General features: G+C 55.8%; 1 protein-coding gene across 3 annotated transcripts; it reads left to right on the forward strand.

Annotated features, from left to right (window-relative positions):
* Positions 1-916: 916 nt before the first annotated feature.
* PPP1R13L (protein phosphatase 1 regulatory subunit 13 like) lies at positions 917-15,851 on the forward strand. 3 transcript variants are annotated; one of them, XM_090260246.1, is made up of 13 exons: positions 917-1,688; positions 6,010-6,086; positions 6,185-6,327; positions 6,689-7,202; positions 7,301-7,399; positions 7,476-7,567; positions 7,833-8,268; positions 8,952-9,406; positions 11,690-11,821; positions 11,937-12,070; positions 12,169-12,335; positions 14,354-14,553; positions 15,246-15,851. In XM_090260246.1, the coding sequence occupies exons 1-13, from the start codon at positions 1,318-1,320 to the stop codon at positions 15,282-15,284; spliced, it is 2,859 nt and encodes a 952-aa protein (XP_090116372.1). In that variant the 5' UTR covers positions 917-1,317; the 3' UTR covers positions 15,285-15,851. The 3 variants fall into 3 exon arrangements, with proteins under 3 accessions (XP_090116372.1, XP_090116370.1, XP_090116371.1); XM_090260244.1 differs by having other exon boundaries at positions 1,626-1,684; XM_090260245.1 differs by lacking the exon at positions 917-1,688 and adding an exon at positions 1,736-1,791.
* Positions 15,852-17,064: the final 1,213 nt, after the last annotated feature.

The following is a 17,064-nucleotide window of genomic DNA, read 5'->3' on the forward strand; positions in this document are numbered from 1 at the left end:
GTGGCGACTCACTCGGGAGCGCCGATGGAGCGCGGGAGCGCAGGGGTGTCGCTGGCAGCTCGCGCTCTCTTTGAGCAGAACTGGGGGAAATGTCCCTTTGTGCGGAGCAGACAACCCAGGAAGGCGTCTTTTCCCGGAAATTTCGCTGAAGCAGCTGACTCGATGTCTGGCGGGAGGTAGAGCCCCACTAGGCCCCGGCGGGCACCCCCTTTAGTTTCGCACACATTATTTGCGCCAACGTCGCCTTAAAGGGGCAGCCACATTGATAGGACCTAACTCTTAAAGAGACAGGAGGATCGATTGGTCTGAGATTCTTAAAGAGATAGGTAAGAGTCTGGGTTGGCATGGCTGTGCTTTCCGTGTTACAGTCCCTTATAGGGAGGCCCAGATACCTCGGAAGTTGAGAACTTGAGTGGGAGGAGTGGGAAAATTGAGGAAAGTGGGTAATTCCTCCGGAGGGCTTGAAGCATCGTCCAGGGGCGGGGCTTCCGGATTTCAGGGGAGCGGGAAACAGAGGGGGCGGGGCCCAGGGGTCTCTGGGCGGAGCCTCCAGGCTCAGGAGCCAGACCCGAGTTGGGGGGTACGGGCTGAAAGGCAGGGCTTTTGGTCCAGCGAAAGGGTAGATGTCCGGGAGGATTTAGTCTCGTGCGGGGGCACATTCCCGAAGGCTTTAAGAAAGGGAGAGGCAGTAGACCAGAGCCCCTTCCCGGACCCGGGGCGTGTGTAAACAGCGGCACGTGGGCCCAGATTTGGGGGACGCGTCCACGCCCCTTCCGACAGTTACCGAATCGTGTGGGGCGGCGGGCGGAGCCGCGAGACAGCGGCTAGACAGGGTGACCCAACTGCATTCCTGACCCGTGTGTCAGCGCCGTTTCCCGCCCCCTCTGCCGAGATTTCGGATCCTCCTCCTGAATTGGGGTACTCCTCTTTTCAGGGAGAGAGCGGCTTCCCAGAACGGAGGGTGGGTCAGCCTGGGATCGCCGGATAGTTCCCGCGCGTGGGCGAAACACGGGGACGTCGCCCCTGGGGGCTCCCGGACTACAATTCCCAGAGGACGCGAGGCGGGGAGGTGCCAGACCTACGTGCGGACCAGGCTAGGGGCTGTAGTCCCAGCCTTGGGCGCTGTTGCTTGAAATCCTGTAAAGATCCAACCCACCCTTTTTACCGACGGGGAGACTGAGGCTCAGAGACCTGAGGGGTTACTGATTTAGCGAGGCCCTCTCCTCTCCCTAGGGGCGCGGCGTGTGAGTCCGCCCCAGCCTCTAACCTTCTCCCTATGGTGTTGTGCAAACCTTCATAAAAGAAGAGGGAAACAACATGAAGGGATGGGCAGGGACTCAGGCGTTCGTCTCCCACAGCCTCAGAGAAGTAGGTTGGACTCTTCATTTTCGTAGCCAGGTCGCCCTAGGCTTCTGGGCCTCGCCCTTCCGGCCCGTGAAATGGATTCAGATGACTCCTAATGGGAATGGCTCAGTCTGCGCCCTACTCCGCCGGGACTACAAGTCCCAAGGTGCTCGAGACGACCCCGGCTCCCCCTCCCCTCCGGGACCCGCCTCCCTCCAGCCGGAGTCACGTTGTCTAACCTGTTCCCGGAGCCTGCCCCGCCCCGTCCTCCGCTCCCCTCAGCCGGAGCCGGAGCTGGAGCCGGAGAAAGCCCCCTGGTGCCAGGATCTGCCCCGGATCCGTGAGTTTCACGCCCCTGGGGTCCAGCGGCTCCGGAGGAGCAGACACCCGCGTCCCTGGGAGGACTGGGAGGGGACTCGGACGCCGGGTCCCAGCGCGGAATTGCGGGTGCGCAGACGTCAGAGTTCTTGGAAGGAGGGAACTAGGGTACCTGATTTAACTGAGCAGAAGTAAAGGGAGCCTAGATGCTTGAGTTCCTGGAATAGAGGGCTCGCACGCCATGGCCCTGTTGATGTGTTAGAGCTGGGACTCCTAAACTCCTAGAACTGGGGGCTCTCGGAACCCCGAGTCCTTGAGTAGAATTGGGATAGGGGATGCCTGAAATCTTGGGCAGAAACGGGAGGCTCGGATGGCTGGGGCTCTGGAATTGGGTGGCCATCCGTACTGCCTTCCTCCTGCTTTCTCCACCGAGCTTGTGTGTCTCCGAGAAGAATTAGGGGTGGGTGGGGGTACTGGAACCCGGGTCCGTGAAATGGTGCAAGAAAAACACCACCCTCTGGAGGCTGTGTCCCTGCCCTCCCCCCGACTTTGCGGCTCTGAGGTGGGGGGTGGGGGTAGGACCCGGGCAGCTCTACAACCTCCTCTGTGCCGCTGCGTGATCCCCAACATGTCATTAACCGAGGCGTCAGACCTGCCTAACCAGAGATGGGACCTCCGCCCCAGGGCGCCCCCTGGCACGGGCGTGGTGCCTCCCATTGCCCCGTGGAGGTGGGAGACATCTGGGGTTTGCAGAGGGCAGGCGTTCTAGATAGAATAGAGGGCAGAATTCCAGAAGCGGAGGGGCGTCAAGATTTGGCGTCCCTCTTCCTCCGCAGCTCTCTAGGATGCGGAATTCCATGCACTCCCACCAGACTTTCTAACTAGCCTCCTCCTAGGGTTCCTAGCCCTGACCCCGAGGTGAGAAATGTCACCTCCACCCCCATCTCTCTGACCTGAGGTAGCGTGGGAGATAAGGGAGGGATAGAGGCTAATTCTGGAGGTGTGTGTCTGTCCTTGAAGCAGGGGGAGGGCAGGGCCCTGCACCTCCCTCTGTCTCCCCCTTCTCTCCACCCCCATGTGTCGTATGAAGGGATTAAACAAGGGGGTGGGGGAGGCAAGGGGCTCTAATGAGAGAGGGAAGAACTTCCTAAAAGTCTGGGCTTGATGGGCATTTGGTGATAGCCTGTGATGACATTAACAATAACAACCATGGCTGCCAGGACAGCCACAGCATGCCAGGCTCACGGTTCTCATTGTCTCGCGCAACTGTTCAGCGGTGTCGCTTCCCATGAGGTTTGCTGACCCCACCTTAGGGAATGACTCCTCCCTACTCCAGTGGGGAAACTGAGGCTGGAGAGCAGACACAGCCCTCACCCTGGGCTTTTGCCACCTTCTGTCTGGAACCTTCCTCATGCTCCTGTGCTTAAATTATTATGGATGACCCTTGGCCAGAGCTCAGGAATGTACGTGGCTCAGGAAGTCAAGACTCCGGAGATCAAAAAGCAGGGCTTTTGGAATCTCAGAAAGAGTTGAAAGGGCCCTTTTAGGGGAAAAAAATGACTTTGGGTATTGAGCCCTCACCCTGTGCCAGTCCCTGTGTTAACGTAATGATCAGCAAAGGAAGACCCTAATTAAGAATGCTGTATGTAAAAAAAAAAAAAAGAAAAAAAGAATGCTATATGCGTGAACTTCATTTGGTGCCGTGCACTGTTCTAAAATACACACTGTACATAAATTACGTTACTCAAATCTCACACCTCTTTGAGGTGAAGGTATTAACCCCCCCATTATACACACGAGGAAACTGAGGCACAGAGGCTTAGAGAGGGGCGTCCTAGCCCGTTCCACAGCTGTCTCCAGAGGGAGAAGGAAACCAAGTCCCAGCGAGGGTGGGGCCACTGCCAGCGTCAGTCCGTCCTCCCTGAGCTGTAGGGTGACAACCTGGGTATTCCCGGGCCAGCCGCTCTGACCCGGTTTCTACCGAGGATGATTCCTCCGGCAAGCCCCACCCCCTTCCTCCCGTCCGGCTTCTTAACCTAGAGTCTGGCAGGGGTGCAGAAAAGGACTGGAGAAGAGAGCGAGGGGAGGAGGAAAGGAGAGAAGCGGAAGCTGGGGGAGGGGGTTGGAGAGGACGTGGGGGTGGAGGGCAAAGGCCTGGGAGCAGAGGCGCCGCCCGCGCCGCCCTCGCGCCCCGCCCGGTCCCCGCTCCCCTGCCGCGGGAGGTTTTGCACCTGCCCGGACCCGCCGAGCATTCCCTGGGTCTGAGCTCAGGAGCTGTCCGCCTGCTGGGCTGGGGTCGGGCCGTGACCCGGAGCGCCCCCTGGCGGTCCCAACTCTCCGTCCGCACCAGTCTCGGGTGGGTCCCACGCCCAGCCTAGGCATTTCCTCCGAGCCAGAGGATGTCAACGTGGGATCTGAGAGTCTTAGAAATTTGGAAATCATGAAATCCCCCAAAGAACCGCTCGCTGCCTTCCATGCTGGCACTGGAGGCTGCAGAGAATTGTTCCATTTTTACATTTTATCAGAAACCTACGGAATGTTTCCTGGGTATCTCTGAGATTCTAAAAGACCCGAGTTTTGACTACTGTAGTCTCTGCTGTCTGAGGCCTTAATTCCTCTTGTACCGTCTGGCCAGCTGGATCCTCACAACAGTTCTCTGAGGTAGACTGCTGTTTCTCCTCATTTTATAGATCAGGAAACTGAGGCACCCTTGTCAGGGTGGGGCAGTGGAATCACCAGATTAGAACCCTAGAAGTCTGGCTCCTTCCTTGTGCTCTTGCTGCTGCACTAGACCATACAGTCACCTAGACTTTTAAGACAGTAGGATCCTCGGATAGATTGAACGTGGTGCAGGAAGATGGAGCGACCTAGGCTGGGCAAATTGGAGAATTCCAGAATGTTCCAAAGATCGAATCTTGGACTCAGAACTTTCAAACAGTAGACTCTAAAGCAGAGGTTCAAGGTTCCTACAGTTTTAGAATCCAGGCCTCTGAGATTGAAGAGGCCTGTCAGAACAGCTGATTTACCTCCTTCCTTCACTATTGGGGAAACTGAGGCCCAAGGTTATGTACACCCAACACACCCAAACAAGCCATCAGCTCCAACAGGTTCTGTTCTGAGGCTTCTCAGACAGAGGCCAGGATCAGCATGCCCCAGCCTGCCCCGCTGCCTACGCCTGAACCGCCAAAGCCAAGCGGTGGGTGAAGCTTGGGGAAGTGGTGGAGCTGGTGGGCGTGGCAGCTACTGTGGGGGTGGGGATAGTGCTGGCCTGGCCGGTTCCTACTGGCCTGGCTCCCACCCACTGGGCAAATGACCACAGCAGCCCAGCCTCCCTTGGCCACTCCCTAGTTCTTTCCTGTTAACACTGGGTCCCTGTGAATTAGGTCTCCTCTGGGTGGGGACTCAGGAGAGGAAGCAAAGTGGTACCTGCCCTCTGGGACACTTCCATTCAGGTGGAGATGACCCAAAAATAACAACGTAGATCCAAATGTGAAACCTACTACCGCCAACCTCTTGCAGGGTGACCTTGAATAGAAGTTTCTGAGCCCCGCTTTCTCACCTGCTATGCTGATTTGACCATCGAATGAGGTATTGGGTGCAAAGCAGTTGGCACAGTTCTAGGAGGCAGTGGCTCATCAATAAATGATTGTTTTATTGTAGTATATCAAGCAACTAGCACAGGTCATGGCACACAGTAGGCAGCACAATGATTATTTATAAAAATATTCTGCCCTGCCCTGGCTGGTGTGGCTCAGTGGATTGAGCGGCGGCCTGTGAACCAAAGGGTTGCGGGTTGGATTCCCAGTCAGGGCACATGCCTGGGTTGCAGGCCAGGTCCCCAGTTGGCGGTGCTGTGGGGGTGCGCAAGAGGCAACCACACATTGATGTTTCTCTCCCTCTCCTCTCTTCCTCCCCTTCTCTCTAAAAATAAGTAAAATCGTTTTTTAAAAAAGTTTAAAAAGTATCCTCAGCATCTAGCTCAGTGTCGCCTGATCCGTAGTAGGCATTCAGTAATTTACAGATATTCTTATTCCACCCTCTGTTCACTGTGATGCCTGGTGCATCGTAGGTGACCCATGGATCAGCTGTTGAAGGAATGATTCCGGTCTTACTGGGTCTGAGAGAGAGCGATGGATAAGGAGCCTTGTAAAGAGAGTAAATTGCCCTGAGTCTTCCAGGAGGGTTTTGAAGGAGTTGGCATTTCCGGGCAGGGCAAGAGGAGGGGCGTAGCGCTTCCAGTGGAAGGAACTAGCAGAGTAAAGGCGCTGTCCTGCTCCTCACGGCCCCAGCTTCCCCGCGGGCGCCCGGAGGGACGGTGCCTGAGAAGACTTTTCCCCCTCGACGCAGGCGCCCCGCTCCGGCAGGCACCATGGACAGCGAGGCATTCCAGAGCGCGCAAGACCTTCTGGACCTGAACTTCCAGTGTGAGCTTGGGAGGGTGGGGGCGGCCGGGGGCGGCCGGGGGCGGAGCCGGGCCCCTACCTGGAGGTCCGGGTCCTTACCGCCACTCCCACCCGCCCAGCTTTGGCCATGAAGCATATGGACTTGAAACAGATGGAGCTGGACACGGCAGCGGCCAAAGTCGACGAACTGACCAAGCAGCTGGAGTCGCTTTGGTCAGACTCTCCAACGCCACTTGGCTCTCAGGCTGGAGCGCCACCTAGGGTGAGCCCGCTCGCCTGGTCCCTATCCTGGCGCCCCAAAAGCCAGCTTCTTTATGCCTGGAGTTCAGGCGAGGCTAGTTGGTAAGGCTGTGCGGGTTGTGGGCTATTTAAAGACACTTTGAAGAGGGGACCAGTAGAAGTGGACACCAGAGAGGACCCTGGGAAGGAAAATGGCCTTTTTCTAAGTGGCTCAAAAGCGTTATAGGGGCTAGCCTTAGTCCTGGTTTCCGGGCTTTCTCCTCGACAGCCCTCACTGGGCTCTGTGTGCCCCGGTCCAACCTACCTGGGTTGATTTTCGACGACCAATTCTGACCTCCCCCGAACCCTCTACTAATGTCTCCTTTGACCCTTCAATGTCCCAGTCTCAGATGCTCCGGTACAGCTCCAGCCCGGTCTCCGAGCCCTTCAGCAGCCGCGGGTCCTCCTGGAAGGCAGCCAGCGACGGCGCAGACACCCCGTTCGGACGCTCTGAGAGCGCCCCGACTCTGTTCCCCTACAGCTCGCTGTCCCCTAAGGGCCGGCCGTCCTCACCGCGCACCCCCCTCTACCTGCAGCCAGACGCCTACAGCAGCCTGGACCGCGCGCCCTCGCCCAGGCCCCGCGCCTTCGATGGCGCAGGTGGCACCCTCGGCCGTGCGCCTTCCCCACGGCCCGGCTCGGGCCCGCTCCGCCAGCAGGGTACCCCCACGCCCTTCGACTTCCTGGGCCGCGCCGGTTCCCCCCGTGGCAGCTCGCTGGCCGAGGTGCCACAGGTCTTTTTCCCCGAGCGCGGGCCGTCGCCGCGCCCCACGGCCGGCTACGACGGGCCAGCTTCCTTTGGGAGCCCCCTGCTGGGCGCGGGAAGCAGCGCCTTCGCCCCGCCTCTGCGCGCTCAAGGTAAACCCGGGGGCGGAACTTGGAGTGGGGTGGGTGGCGGGTGGTGAGGGACCCGGGGCTAGCTTCGTCTCGCACCCTCATTTGCCACCTCTCCCCAGACGATCTAATGCTGCGACGGCGGCCTCCCAAAGCCTGGAACGAGTCGGATCTGGACGTGGCATATGAGAAGAAGTCTTCCCAGACAGCTAGCTACGAACGTCAGTGATGGGAGGCCCAGGAGAGCGGGGGAGCTGAAGAGGCGACCTCCAGAACCTAATGATCCCCCCATTGCAGGCCTGGACGTCTTCACGAGGCCCTCCTCACCGAGCCTTCAGCTGTTACCTTGGAGAGAGAGCAGCCTGGATGGGCTGGGGGCCACCGGGAAGGTGAGGGGCAGGAGAAGCTTGTGGAGGCAGCCGGTGGGCAAGGGTGGGGAGCGAAGTCAGGGCCCCACCCGTTTTCCATGCCCTTCCTCAGCTCTTCCTTCTTTATCCTGGATTTCCAGCCCTTTTCTGTCCTCCTTCCCTCACTTTCTCCAGCTTCCCTCACCTCATTCTCCCTCTTCTCACCTTTTGCCCTCCCTTCCCTTATCCTTATCTTCCTCCCACCTGAGCCCCTTTTTCCTTCCCTCCCTCCCTCTTTCTCGCCCAGGATAACCTCACCAGCGCCACCTTGCCCCGCAATTACAAGGTCTCCCCTCTGGCCAGTGACAGGCGTTCTGATGTGGGCAGCTACCGCAGATCGCTGGGCTCCGCGGGGCCATCAGTCACTTTGCCCCGAAGCTGGCAGCCTGTTAGCCGCATTCCCATGCCTCCTTCCAACCCCCAGCCTCGTGGTGCCCCCCGCCAGCGCCCCATCCCCCTCAGCATGATATTTAAACTGCAGAACGCCTTCTGGGAGCATGGGGCCAGCAGGGCCATGTTCCCTGGCTCCTCCATCTCCCGAGCTCCTCCACCTAAGCTGCCCCCCCAGCCCCAGCCCCAACAGCCCCAGCTGCCCCCACAGCCCCAGTCACAACCACAGCCACAGTCCCAGCCTCAACCCCCTGCCCCAGTGCCCCAGATCCCCCAACCGACTTGGAGTGAAGGTGAGTCTGCATTTGGGGTTCCAGAGGGCTTGGTGAAGGGAGGTCAAATGACTGGGGACCAGACCAGAAAGGGGAGGCCATCACAGCCAAACACCTGTCTTCAGACCCTGCCCCATGCGCTTGGGAATCTGCTGGGGAGCTAGAGACAGACAGCACAATGGTTAAGCATGATCATTACTAGTTCTACCTGCTTTAAGAGCTCTGATAGAGAGGAATGAGACAGGCGGAAGAGACCAACGTGACCAGGATTCTAGTTCCAGCAGGAGTTTTCTGCCTGACATGTGAGGAGAGAAAATTCTGAGAATCCTAGGTCATCCAGTCTATCATGATGGAGTCAGATAGCACTGAGTTCAAATCCCAGTTGCATGTCATTGGGCAACTGATTTGCTCTCTCTGAGACTTGGTTTCCCTTTCTGTAATAAGACGAAAGCCATAACTACCTTCTAGCATAGTGAGGTGAGAATTCAATAAGACAGGCATGTAAAGCACCGGCTACATGCTAAGTGCTTGATAAGTTGGAAGTGCCATCACTGTATATTAGACATAGCCCAGAGACAGCAAGGAACTGCCCTGAGGTCACACAGCAAATCAGGTGCTACTTGAAGGTTGTGGAAGTTATGGCAAGGGAGTCTTGGGGAGTCTCCTGAGAATCCTTCCTCTGATTTGGCTCTGGTTCCTTCTAGGCACCCCCAAAGCCCCCACTGAGCTGGAACCTGAACCAGAGCTGGAGGGGCTGCTCGCACCAGTGCTAGAGGCTGGTGACGTAGATGAAGGCACTGTGACTCGGCCCCTCAGCCCCACGCGGCTGCAGCCAGCACTGCCACCTGAGGCACAGTCGGTGCCCGAGCTGGAGGAGGTGGCACGGGTGCTAGCGGAGATTCCGCGGCCCCTAAAACGCAGGGGTTCTATGGAGCAGAGCCCTGCTGTAGCCCTGCCCCCCACCCACAAGAAGCAGTACCAGCAGATCATCAGCCGCCTCTTCCATCGTCCTGGCGGGCCTGGGGGGTCTGAGCCCGAGCTGTCCTCCATCTCTGAGGGATCCGAGGCCAGGGCAGGGCCCCCTGCTCCTGCCCCACCAGCTCCCATGCCACCCCCGGCCCCGCCCCAGAGCAGCCCACCAGAGCAGCTGCAGAGCATGGTAAGTAATATAGGAGGAAAGTGAGGTATATTAGTACATGGGAAGTGCCCCTTCCCTTTTAGGACAGAACCTGGAAATTGCAGGTATCACCTCTGCCGCACCCCATTGGCTAGGAACCCAGCCACAAGGGAGGCTGGGAAATGTAGTCTTCAATCTAGTGTGCCCGTGTTCAGAAGAAAAGTGGGACACATATGAAGAGCATCTAAAGGCCTTGGCCACCCAGACTTTCCCTGCCCCTCTCCAATATCTCACCACTGCTGCCAGGTCATCCTTTCAGGAATCATGGAGTCTTTTTTTTTTTTTTTTTTAACTGATTTGAGAGAGAAATCAATTTGTTGTTCCACTCATTTACGCATTCCTGGTTGACTCTTGTATGTGTCCTGGTAGGGGATTGAACCCACAACCTTGGTGTATCGGGATGATGCTCTAACCAACCAAGCTACCCGGCCAAGGCTAGGAATTGTAGTCTTACCACCCAGAAATGACTGCGTCTTGGTAGGCAGAGCGGTTATTCTGGGCCTGAAAAGCCTGTCTGAATCAAGGCTGTCACCATTTCACTCCCTGGTTGCCATGCACGGTCTTGTGTCTGCCTTCTCTGGAGAGCTGCTCTTTCCTTTTATACATCAACAAGCCGGTACCATGGCTAGAAATGGCCCAGCCACCTCTGACTCAAAATGGCCTCTTAATTCAAACTCATGGGATCCTCTGACTCTACTCGGAGCTTCTTCCATTCCAGTTTTCAAGATCAAGTCTCTGGTTTCTGAGGCTGGGAGTGTTGTGGTTAAGTGTTGAACTAGGCTGTGCAACCTTGGGCAAGGCACTTGGCCTCTCTGGGCTTCAATTTTCTCATCTGTAAAATGGGGATGAGAACAACCATAGAGCTTCTGCGAGAGTTACATATATTAGCATACAGCTTAGAATAGTGCCTGGCGCTTAACTGTTAATTGCTATTACTGTTGTTATCATTTGGCCAGGGGATGACCTGCTGATCTTGGTCCAATCCCTGCATCGTGGCTGGGTTTGGGGTGTGGGGGGGGCGTCGTCATGTGGAACAGCCCTGATTGCTCAGTGTGGAGAGATGGAGGAAGGGGAACAATTCCCGCAGAAGAAGTGAGGGCGCTCCAAAATGCCTGCTCCTGAGGGTGGAGCCAAGAACTGTTGAAGCATAGGATCTGGAAATCAAGAACGGAAGAATGACTATGTTTTGAGATGGTCCAGTTGCCTCATTGGAGAATCACAAAATCCTGGCCACAGAGGACCTTGCAAACTCACAGAATTCAAGAATTCAGTCCTGGCATCACAATCTCGGAACAGGGACATTCCAGAATCCTGGAGCCCTGAAGGTTTGAAGACTAGGATTTTAGAATTAAAAAGTAATACAGAACCTGGTTATTAGTGATGGTTAAAGTCACCAAAACTGAAAATTAAAGACTCATCATTTGAGTCACAGATTAGTGTGCTAATAGGTTGTTATACAGATTGATATTTTAAAAGACTATTTCCACTAGAAAGGAATACTCAGGCACTATGGAAACTCAGAGGAAATAGGTAAGGCTAGAATAAAAGAGGTCAAAATCACAGCACTCAGAGAGAACCACAACTTAACATTTTGAGTATCCTTCCACTCTTTTGGAAGGAAATTGTAATGATATAATGGTAAAGTTCTCAATCATAGAATCTTGGAAATGCAATGCCCTAGGTCCTCGGCTATACAAAATGGCACAAGTTAACATATCTGGACTCACAACATTTTGGGAACTTGAAATAACTGAGCATCAGAGAGTTTTGAAATCAGTGAATTTGGGGCCTCCGAATTCCGGAATCTTGAAATTATTGACATCAAAGACCAGAATCGCAAATGCTACATGCACAGCATAAATGCATCTCTTGAAAATCAAAAACAAGAAAGCACAAGGAATATATGATAATACATATATCATTCCAAACATCTGGAATTGGCATATGGTGACCTTTTGTCATGTGTGTTTCATAGCATTTTTTTTTTTAAGTAAAAAAAAGATGAGACTGTATGGATTGAATATCTGGCTTCCACAGTCATCCACTCAATTATCTCCCAGCTTCCTCTCAGTTCTGAGCCCAGGATTTCCAAATCCCTGGACTCCCCGACCTGTAGCGGACCAGAGGATGCAGAACTGAGTGAGGACCTCCCTCCCAACGGCCTGCTGGGGTGGCTGCCGCTCGGTTCCTGAACCTCTCTTTACCCCCTTTGAGTAATGTTAACAGTCCCCCCAAGTCACTGCGGTCCCCCACCCTGTCCCCCAGGAGATGCGCTCGGTGCTGCGGAAGGCAGGCTCCCCTCGCAAGGCCCGCCGCGCTCGTCTCAACCCGCTTGTGCTGCTGCTGGACGCCGCGCTGACCGGGGAGCTGGACGTGGTGCAGCAGGCGGTGAAGGAGGTGAGCGCTGCGGGGGGCCGGGCTGGCGGGGCAGGGGGCGCGCGCACGGGGACGCGGAGGCGGGAGGGCGGCCGGGAACTTACAACCCCTCGGTCTGGTCTCCGGGCCCGCCCAGATGAACGACCCGAGCCAGCCCAACGAGGAGGGCATCACCGCCCTGCACAACGCCATCTGCGGCGCCAACTACCCCATCGTGGACTTCCTCATTGCGGCCGGAGCCAACGTCAACTCCCCCGACAGCCACGGCTGGTGAGCCCCGACCCGCGCGGGGGCGGGCGTGGGGCGGGGACAGCGCTGCGGGCCTGGACCCCCGCGGGCGGCTGCTCACGCCTGCCTCCCACGCCTAGGACCCCCTTGCACTGCGCAGCGTCGTGCAATGACACGGCCATCTGCACCGCCCTGGTGCAGCACGGCGCAGCCATCTTCGCCACCACGCTCAGTGACGGTGCCACTGCCATCGAGAAGTGCGACCCCTACCGCGAGGGTTACGCCGACTGTGCCACTTACCTGGCAGGTGCGAGGCAGGCCTGGGGCCTGCAGGCGGGCTGGTGGGCTGGGTCACCTCTGGGGGAGAGGGTTGTGGGGACTGGGCATCCATCTGGCAGGTGTTGGGGGTGGCGGAAGGGGCAGACTGCCACTCACACTCCCCAGAGAGAGGAATTGGGGGCTGTTCCAACCAGGTGGCACGGGTAGCTTAAGAGGGGTGGTAGACTCTGGCTGGTGTGGTCCAGTGGATTGAGTGCCAGCCTGCAAACCAAAGGGTCGCTGGTTCGATTCCCAGTCAGGGCACAAGCCTGGGTCCCGCGCCAGGTCCCCAGTCGGGGGCGTGTGAGAGGCAACCACACAGTGATGTTTCTCTCCCTCTTTCCCTCCCTTGCCCTCTCTCTAAAACAAATTTTAAAAGATATATATGTAAAAGAGGGGTGGCAGGATGGACCACCTGCTGCTGGGGAGGTGCAAGCATGCCCCCCTACCCCACCCCGCCCCGCCGCAGGTGCCAGCAGGGGGTGGAAGAGCAGAATGTGCTACGTTGGAGGGACAGGGGGCCACAGGGGCTGTGCCATGCAGTCGGACCGCTGTGGGGAGAAATGTCGTCTTGGAGATTGTGTAGTTCATCTGCTTTCTCACTTGGGACTGGGGCGGGGCGCTGGACACTCCAACTGTACCGTCCACCTGGCATAGGTGGGGCAGGGCTCTGCTCTCTGGGAGATACAGCACCACACAGCTGGCAGGTGGGCAGGCCGTGGCTGCTGTGGAGGGGCTAGGGGACTCTTCCCCTTGTAGGGAGACATGAGGCTGTGCCCTGTGCCTCCAGGAAGGAAGACCGCATCACCTAAGCTGGTAATGGGAGGAGCCAGCTAGGCTGTACCCCAGGGGAGTGTGTAGGCACTGTACTGCACACCTGGGGGGGCACTGTATTTAAGAGAGGAGCCTAGAGGGGCTACACGAAGGACCGTCTACTGGGGCGCCTGGTGCAGGAGGTGCGTGAGAGCGTGGGGCTGTGTCATTTCCTCCCAGGTGGTCGGCGCGGGCTGGGATGTGACCACTTGTGGGGAAGTGGTCTGCTCACTGAAGCGAGGAAGGGCTGTAGCCTTTGGGAGGGGGTTGGGCCATTGCACCCGTGTCACAGGCAGTGTGCTGTCCTACCTGCCTCCACGCGGAGAGTTCTGTGACGGTGAAGACGGGACAGCACACCCGGCAGGGAGGGGAAAGAAATTGGAACACTGGTCACTGAACCACTAAAGAGGAAGGTCATGGTAGACTATCGGGGGGGGGGGGGGGGTTTGGGTGGACTGTACCGTTTGGAGAAGTTATTACATCCTTTTTGTAACTTTTATAAAAAAGACTTTATTTATTTATTTTTAGAGAAAAGGGAAGGGAGGGAGAAGGAGGGAGAGAAACATCACTGTGCGGTTGCCTCTCGCGTGCTCCCAACTGGGGCCCTGGCCCGCAACCCAGGCATGTGCCCTGACTGGGAATCGAACCGGTGACTCGTTGGTTTGCAGGGCAGCGCTCAATCCACTGAGCCACACCAGCCAGGGCATCACATCCTTCTGGGAGACTTCATCACTGGGGCGGGGGGGCGCAGTGTGGACTGCACATTTGGGAAGGGGGAGGTGGGATCACCTGGTGGGGAGGTGGAATAGGGCCGTGCCATCAGAATAAGAGGCCGAGTCCTCTGTGGAGACTGTACCACGTAAGTGGGGGGTGGGGAGCCACAGACAACTGGATCTCTGGAAGTGACATGGGGACTTAATGTACAAGAGGGAATGGGGACCACTGACCCTACCTTGGGGGCTGGCCCAGTTGAGGTACCCCAATGTTCTTGAATTTAGAGAATCTCAGTCCCAGCAGCTGACTCCAGCTCAGGTGCCCCTATCTGGACAAGGGTACACAACTGTTCACGTGGTTCATCCCCCAGCTGAGGCAGGCGCCAAACCCCAGGGCCTGTCCCTGTCCCTGTCCCCAGCGTGCCTCGTGTCCCTGAGCGTTCCCGCTGGCGCTCACGATCCCTGCCGGTTTGGGTTGCAGACGTGGAGCAGAGCATGGGGCTGATGCACAGCGGGGTGGTGTATGCCCTATGGGACTACAGCGCCGAGTTTGGGGATGAACTGTCCTTCCGCGAGGGCGAGTCGGTCACCGTGCTGCGGAGGGACGGGCCCGAGGAGACGGACTGGTGGTGGGCCACGCTGTACGGCCAGGAGGGCTACGTGCCCCGTAACTACTTCGGGGTGAGTCCAGAGGAGATTTTGTGGAGCCTCCAGATGGCTGTTTGGGGAAAGGAGTGATCCCACAGGAAAAAGGGGCAAGAGGGGCAGGGCTCAGAACAGTCCATATTGGCCTGGGGAGGTGAGGAAAAGACCATCATAATAATGGGGGAGCAAAGGGCGAGCCTCCTGTGGCACGCTTCAACCAATACCGCCTTACTGGTTATTTGAATGGTTCATGCTCAAATATTCTCATTATCGTCCCCAATTATATTAATAGGAGATAAAGAATGTACTTTAGCCAAGGGGATAGATGAAAAATTGCATTTTAGTGCTGCCAGGGTTGGGGGGGAGTTAGAGAGAGTTGTATATTACAGGTGAGGAAACTTTTATTGCATTGAACAGGGCAGGGTGAGAAAGAATCCAGTCATACAATTATGGTAGAATTGAGGGCGATTCTACTAGGTTAGTGGATGAGGTTGGGAAGACCCCCATTCTACCTAGGAGAGAAGAGGATTCCCTTGGTTTGGGGATCGATGAAGGCGGACTCTGGGGATTCCAGAGCTGTTTAGGAGAGGCTGAGACAGCCTGTTAGGAAGAAATGGGATGGTGGAGACTGTCTCGTGTTTGGGGTGGGTGGCGGACTCCATTCATTCTGGGGGCGGGGGGAGTTGGGAGGGGAGCCCCTGGTGTCTGAAACTCTTGTCTTCCCTCAGCTCTTCCCCAGGGTGAAGACTCAGAGGAATAAGGTCTAGCTGGAGAGAAGGACATTTTCAAGGGAGACAGAAGGAAGCAGCTTTGCCTTCGCTCCAGACCTCCTGCTCCATCACTGCGGCACCTCCCTGTGCCCCAAGCCCTTCAAGGATGGGAGGCTCACCACCAGCTCTCTGCTTCCCTGGAAGCCCAGGGGAGAAGGACAACCTTAGCCTTAAGTTTAGAAACCTGCCTTAGCTGTGGGAGGTCTTTGTGAGCTGGGAATCATTGGAGGCAAGAGAGACCCCCACTTGCCAAATTGAAACCCCACCGGCCAAATCAGATACCACCCAAAGTGCCCCCCTACTCCTACTGGCAAGCCTTCCCCGAGTCCCTCAAAGCAAGCCAACCCACTACCCCAGTGGGATGGGTCACTTGCACGGGCTCTACCTGGGAGTCACATTTGACCCCATTTCTCCCAGCAGCCTTTGCGGGGACCAGGTGGGCCCCTTGGTCTCTCTGCCAGGATCCCACTCCTGCTCTCCCCGACCATGTGCCTTCACACAGTGCTGGTTTTATAACAAAACGGGGAAGTTTTTCTTTATAAATAAAGGTAGTTTGCACAGAAATTGACTTCCTTCTCTTTGAATTCCGTTCTGACTTTATAAATGATCGTCACTGTTGCTATTTTTGGCAAAGCAGTCTTCAAGTCACCTCTTTCGAAGGGATATCCCTCATGTAAATCCAATCCTTCCTCCTTAATAGTATCATATATGTCTGATAATTCAGTCATCTGACGTTTGGGGCTGTCACTTCTGTGATTTGCTGCATCTGCTGGTTCTAACTCATGGTTTTTTCCTCCTGCGTGTTGATGTCATGGATTGAGAGATATCTCCTACAGGGCTTCATCCACGTGGCCTTGCTGAGAATACGGCCCTGAAGAGTGCTTTTCCTTTGCTTCTACCCCACTTCTTTATTTCTTAAATGGCTCCTTAAAGATGTTTGACAAAGCAGGGGCATCTAGCTCTTCTGTATAGTTTTTGACAAATCATAAAGCTACATCACTGTCATGGTCATTGCTGTCCAATGCCATCACCACCAACCTCATGTAACTATTTAAATTTACATCAGTTAGCCCTGGCCAGAGTGGCTCAGTTGGTTGCGCGTCATCTTGCAAGTGAAAGGTCCCTGGTTTGATTCCCAGTCAGGACCCATGCCTGAATTGTGCGTTCAGTTCTTGGTGGGAACACGTATGAGAGGCAACCGATCAGTGTTTCTCACGTTAATGTTTCTCTCCCTCTCTTTCTCACCCCCACCTCCCTAATAAATAAATAAATAAATAAATTTACATTAATTAAAATTAACTCAAAATTAAGGATTCAGGCCCTGGGTGGTGTGGCTCAGTGGATTGAGCACTGGCCTGTGAACCAAAGGATTACCGGTTAGATTCCTACTCAGGGCACATGTCTGGGCTGTGGGCCAGGTCCCTAGTTGGGGGCGCATGACAGGCAACCACACACTGATGTTGCTCTCCCTCTCTTTCTCCCACTCTTCCCCTGTCTCTAAAAATAAATAAATAAAATCTTAAAATAAAATATTTTAAAAAATAAAAATAAATAAAAATTAAGGATTCAGTTCTGCAGTCACACTAGCCACAGTCACTCTAGGGAAGAAGCCCTGTGCCTGCCTTTTCCAGCATCCGGAAGCTGCCTGCCTTCCTTGGCTTATGGCTCCCTTCCATCTTCAGAGCCAGTACTTACATCTCTCCTGTCTCTTCCATTGTCACGTCTCCTCTTACTCTCCTGCCTCCCTCTTTTGGTTATGAGGAACCTTGTGATTCCC

This window comes from Furipterus horrens, unplaced genomic scaffold, assembly GCF_987537825.1.
Source record: "Furipterus horrens unplaced genomic scaffold, mFurHor1.1.pri manual_scaffold_13, whole genome shotgun sequence".
Taxonomy (NCBI): Eukaryota; Metazoa; Chordata; class Mammalia; order Chiroptera; family Furipteridae; genus Furipterus; species Furipterus horrens.

Bases quoted from the DNA above. Each gene is read 5' to 3' on its own strand.
- PPP1R13L (XM_090260246.1), top strand. From the start codon at position 1,318: ATGAAGGGATGGGCAGGGACTCAGGCGTTCGTCTCCCACAGCCTCAGA. The intron at 7,568-7,832 runs GTGAGGGGCAGG...TTTCTCGCCCAG, and splicing joins GGCTGGGGGCCACCGGGAAG to GATAACCTCACCAGCGCCAC. The intron at 8,269-8,951 runs GTGAGTCTGCAT...GGTTCCTTCTAG, and splicing joins CCAACCGACTTGGAGTGAAG to GCACCCCCAAAGCCCCCACT.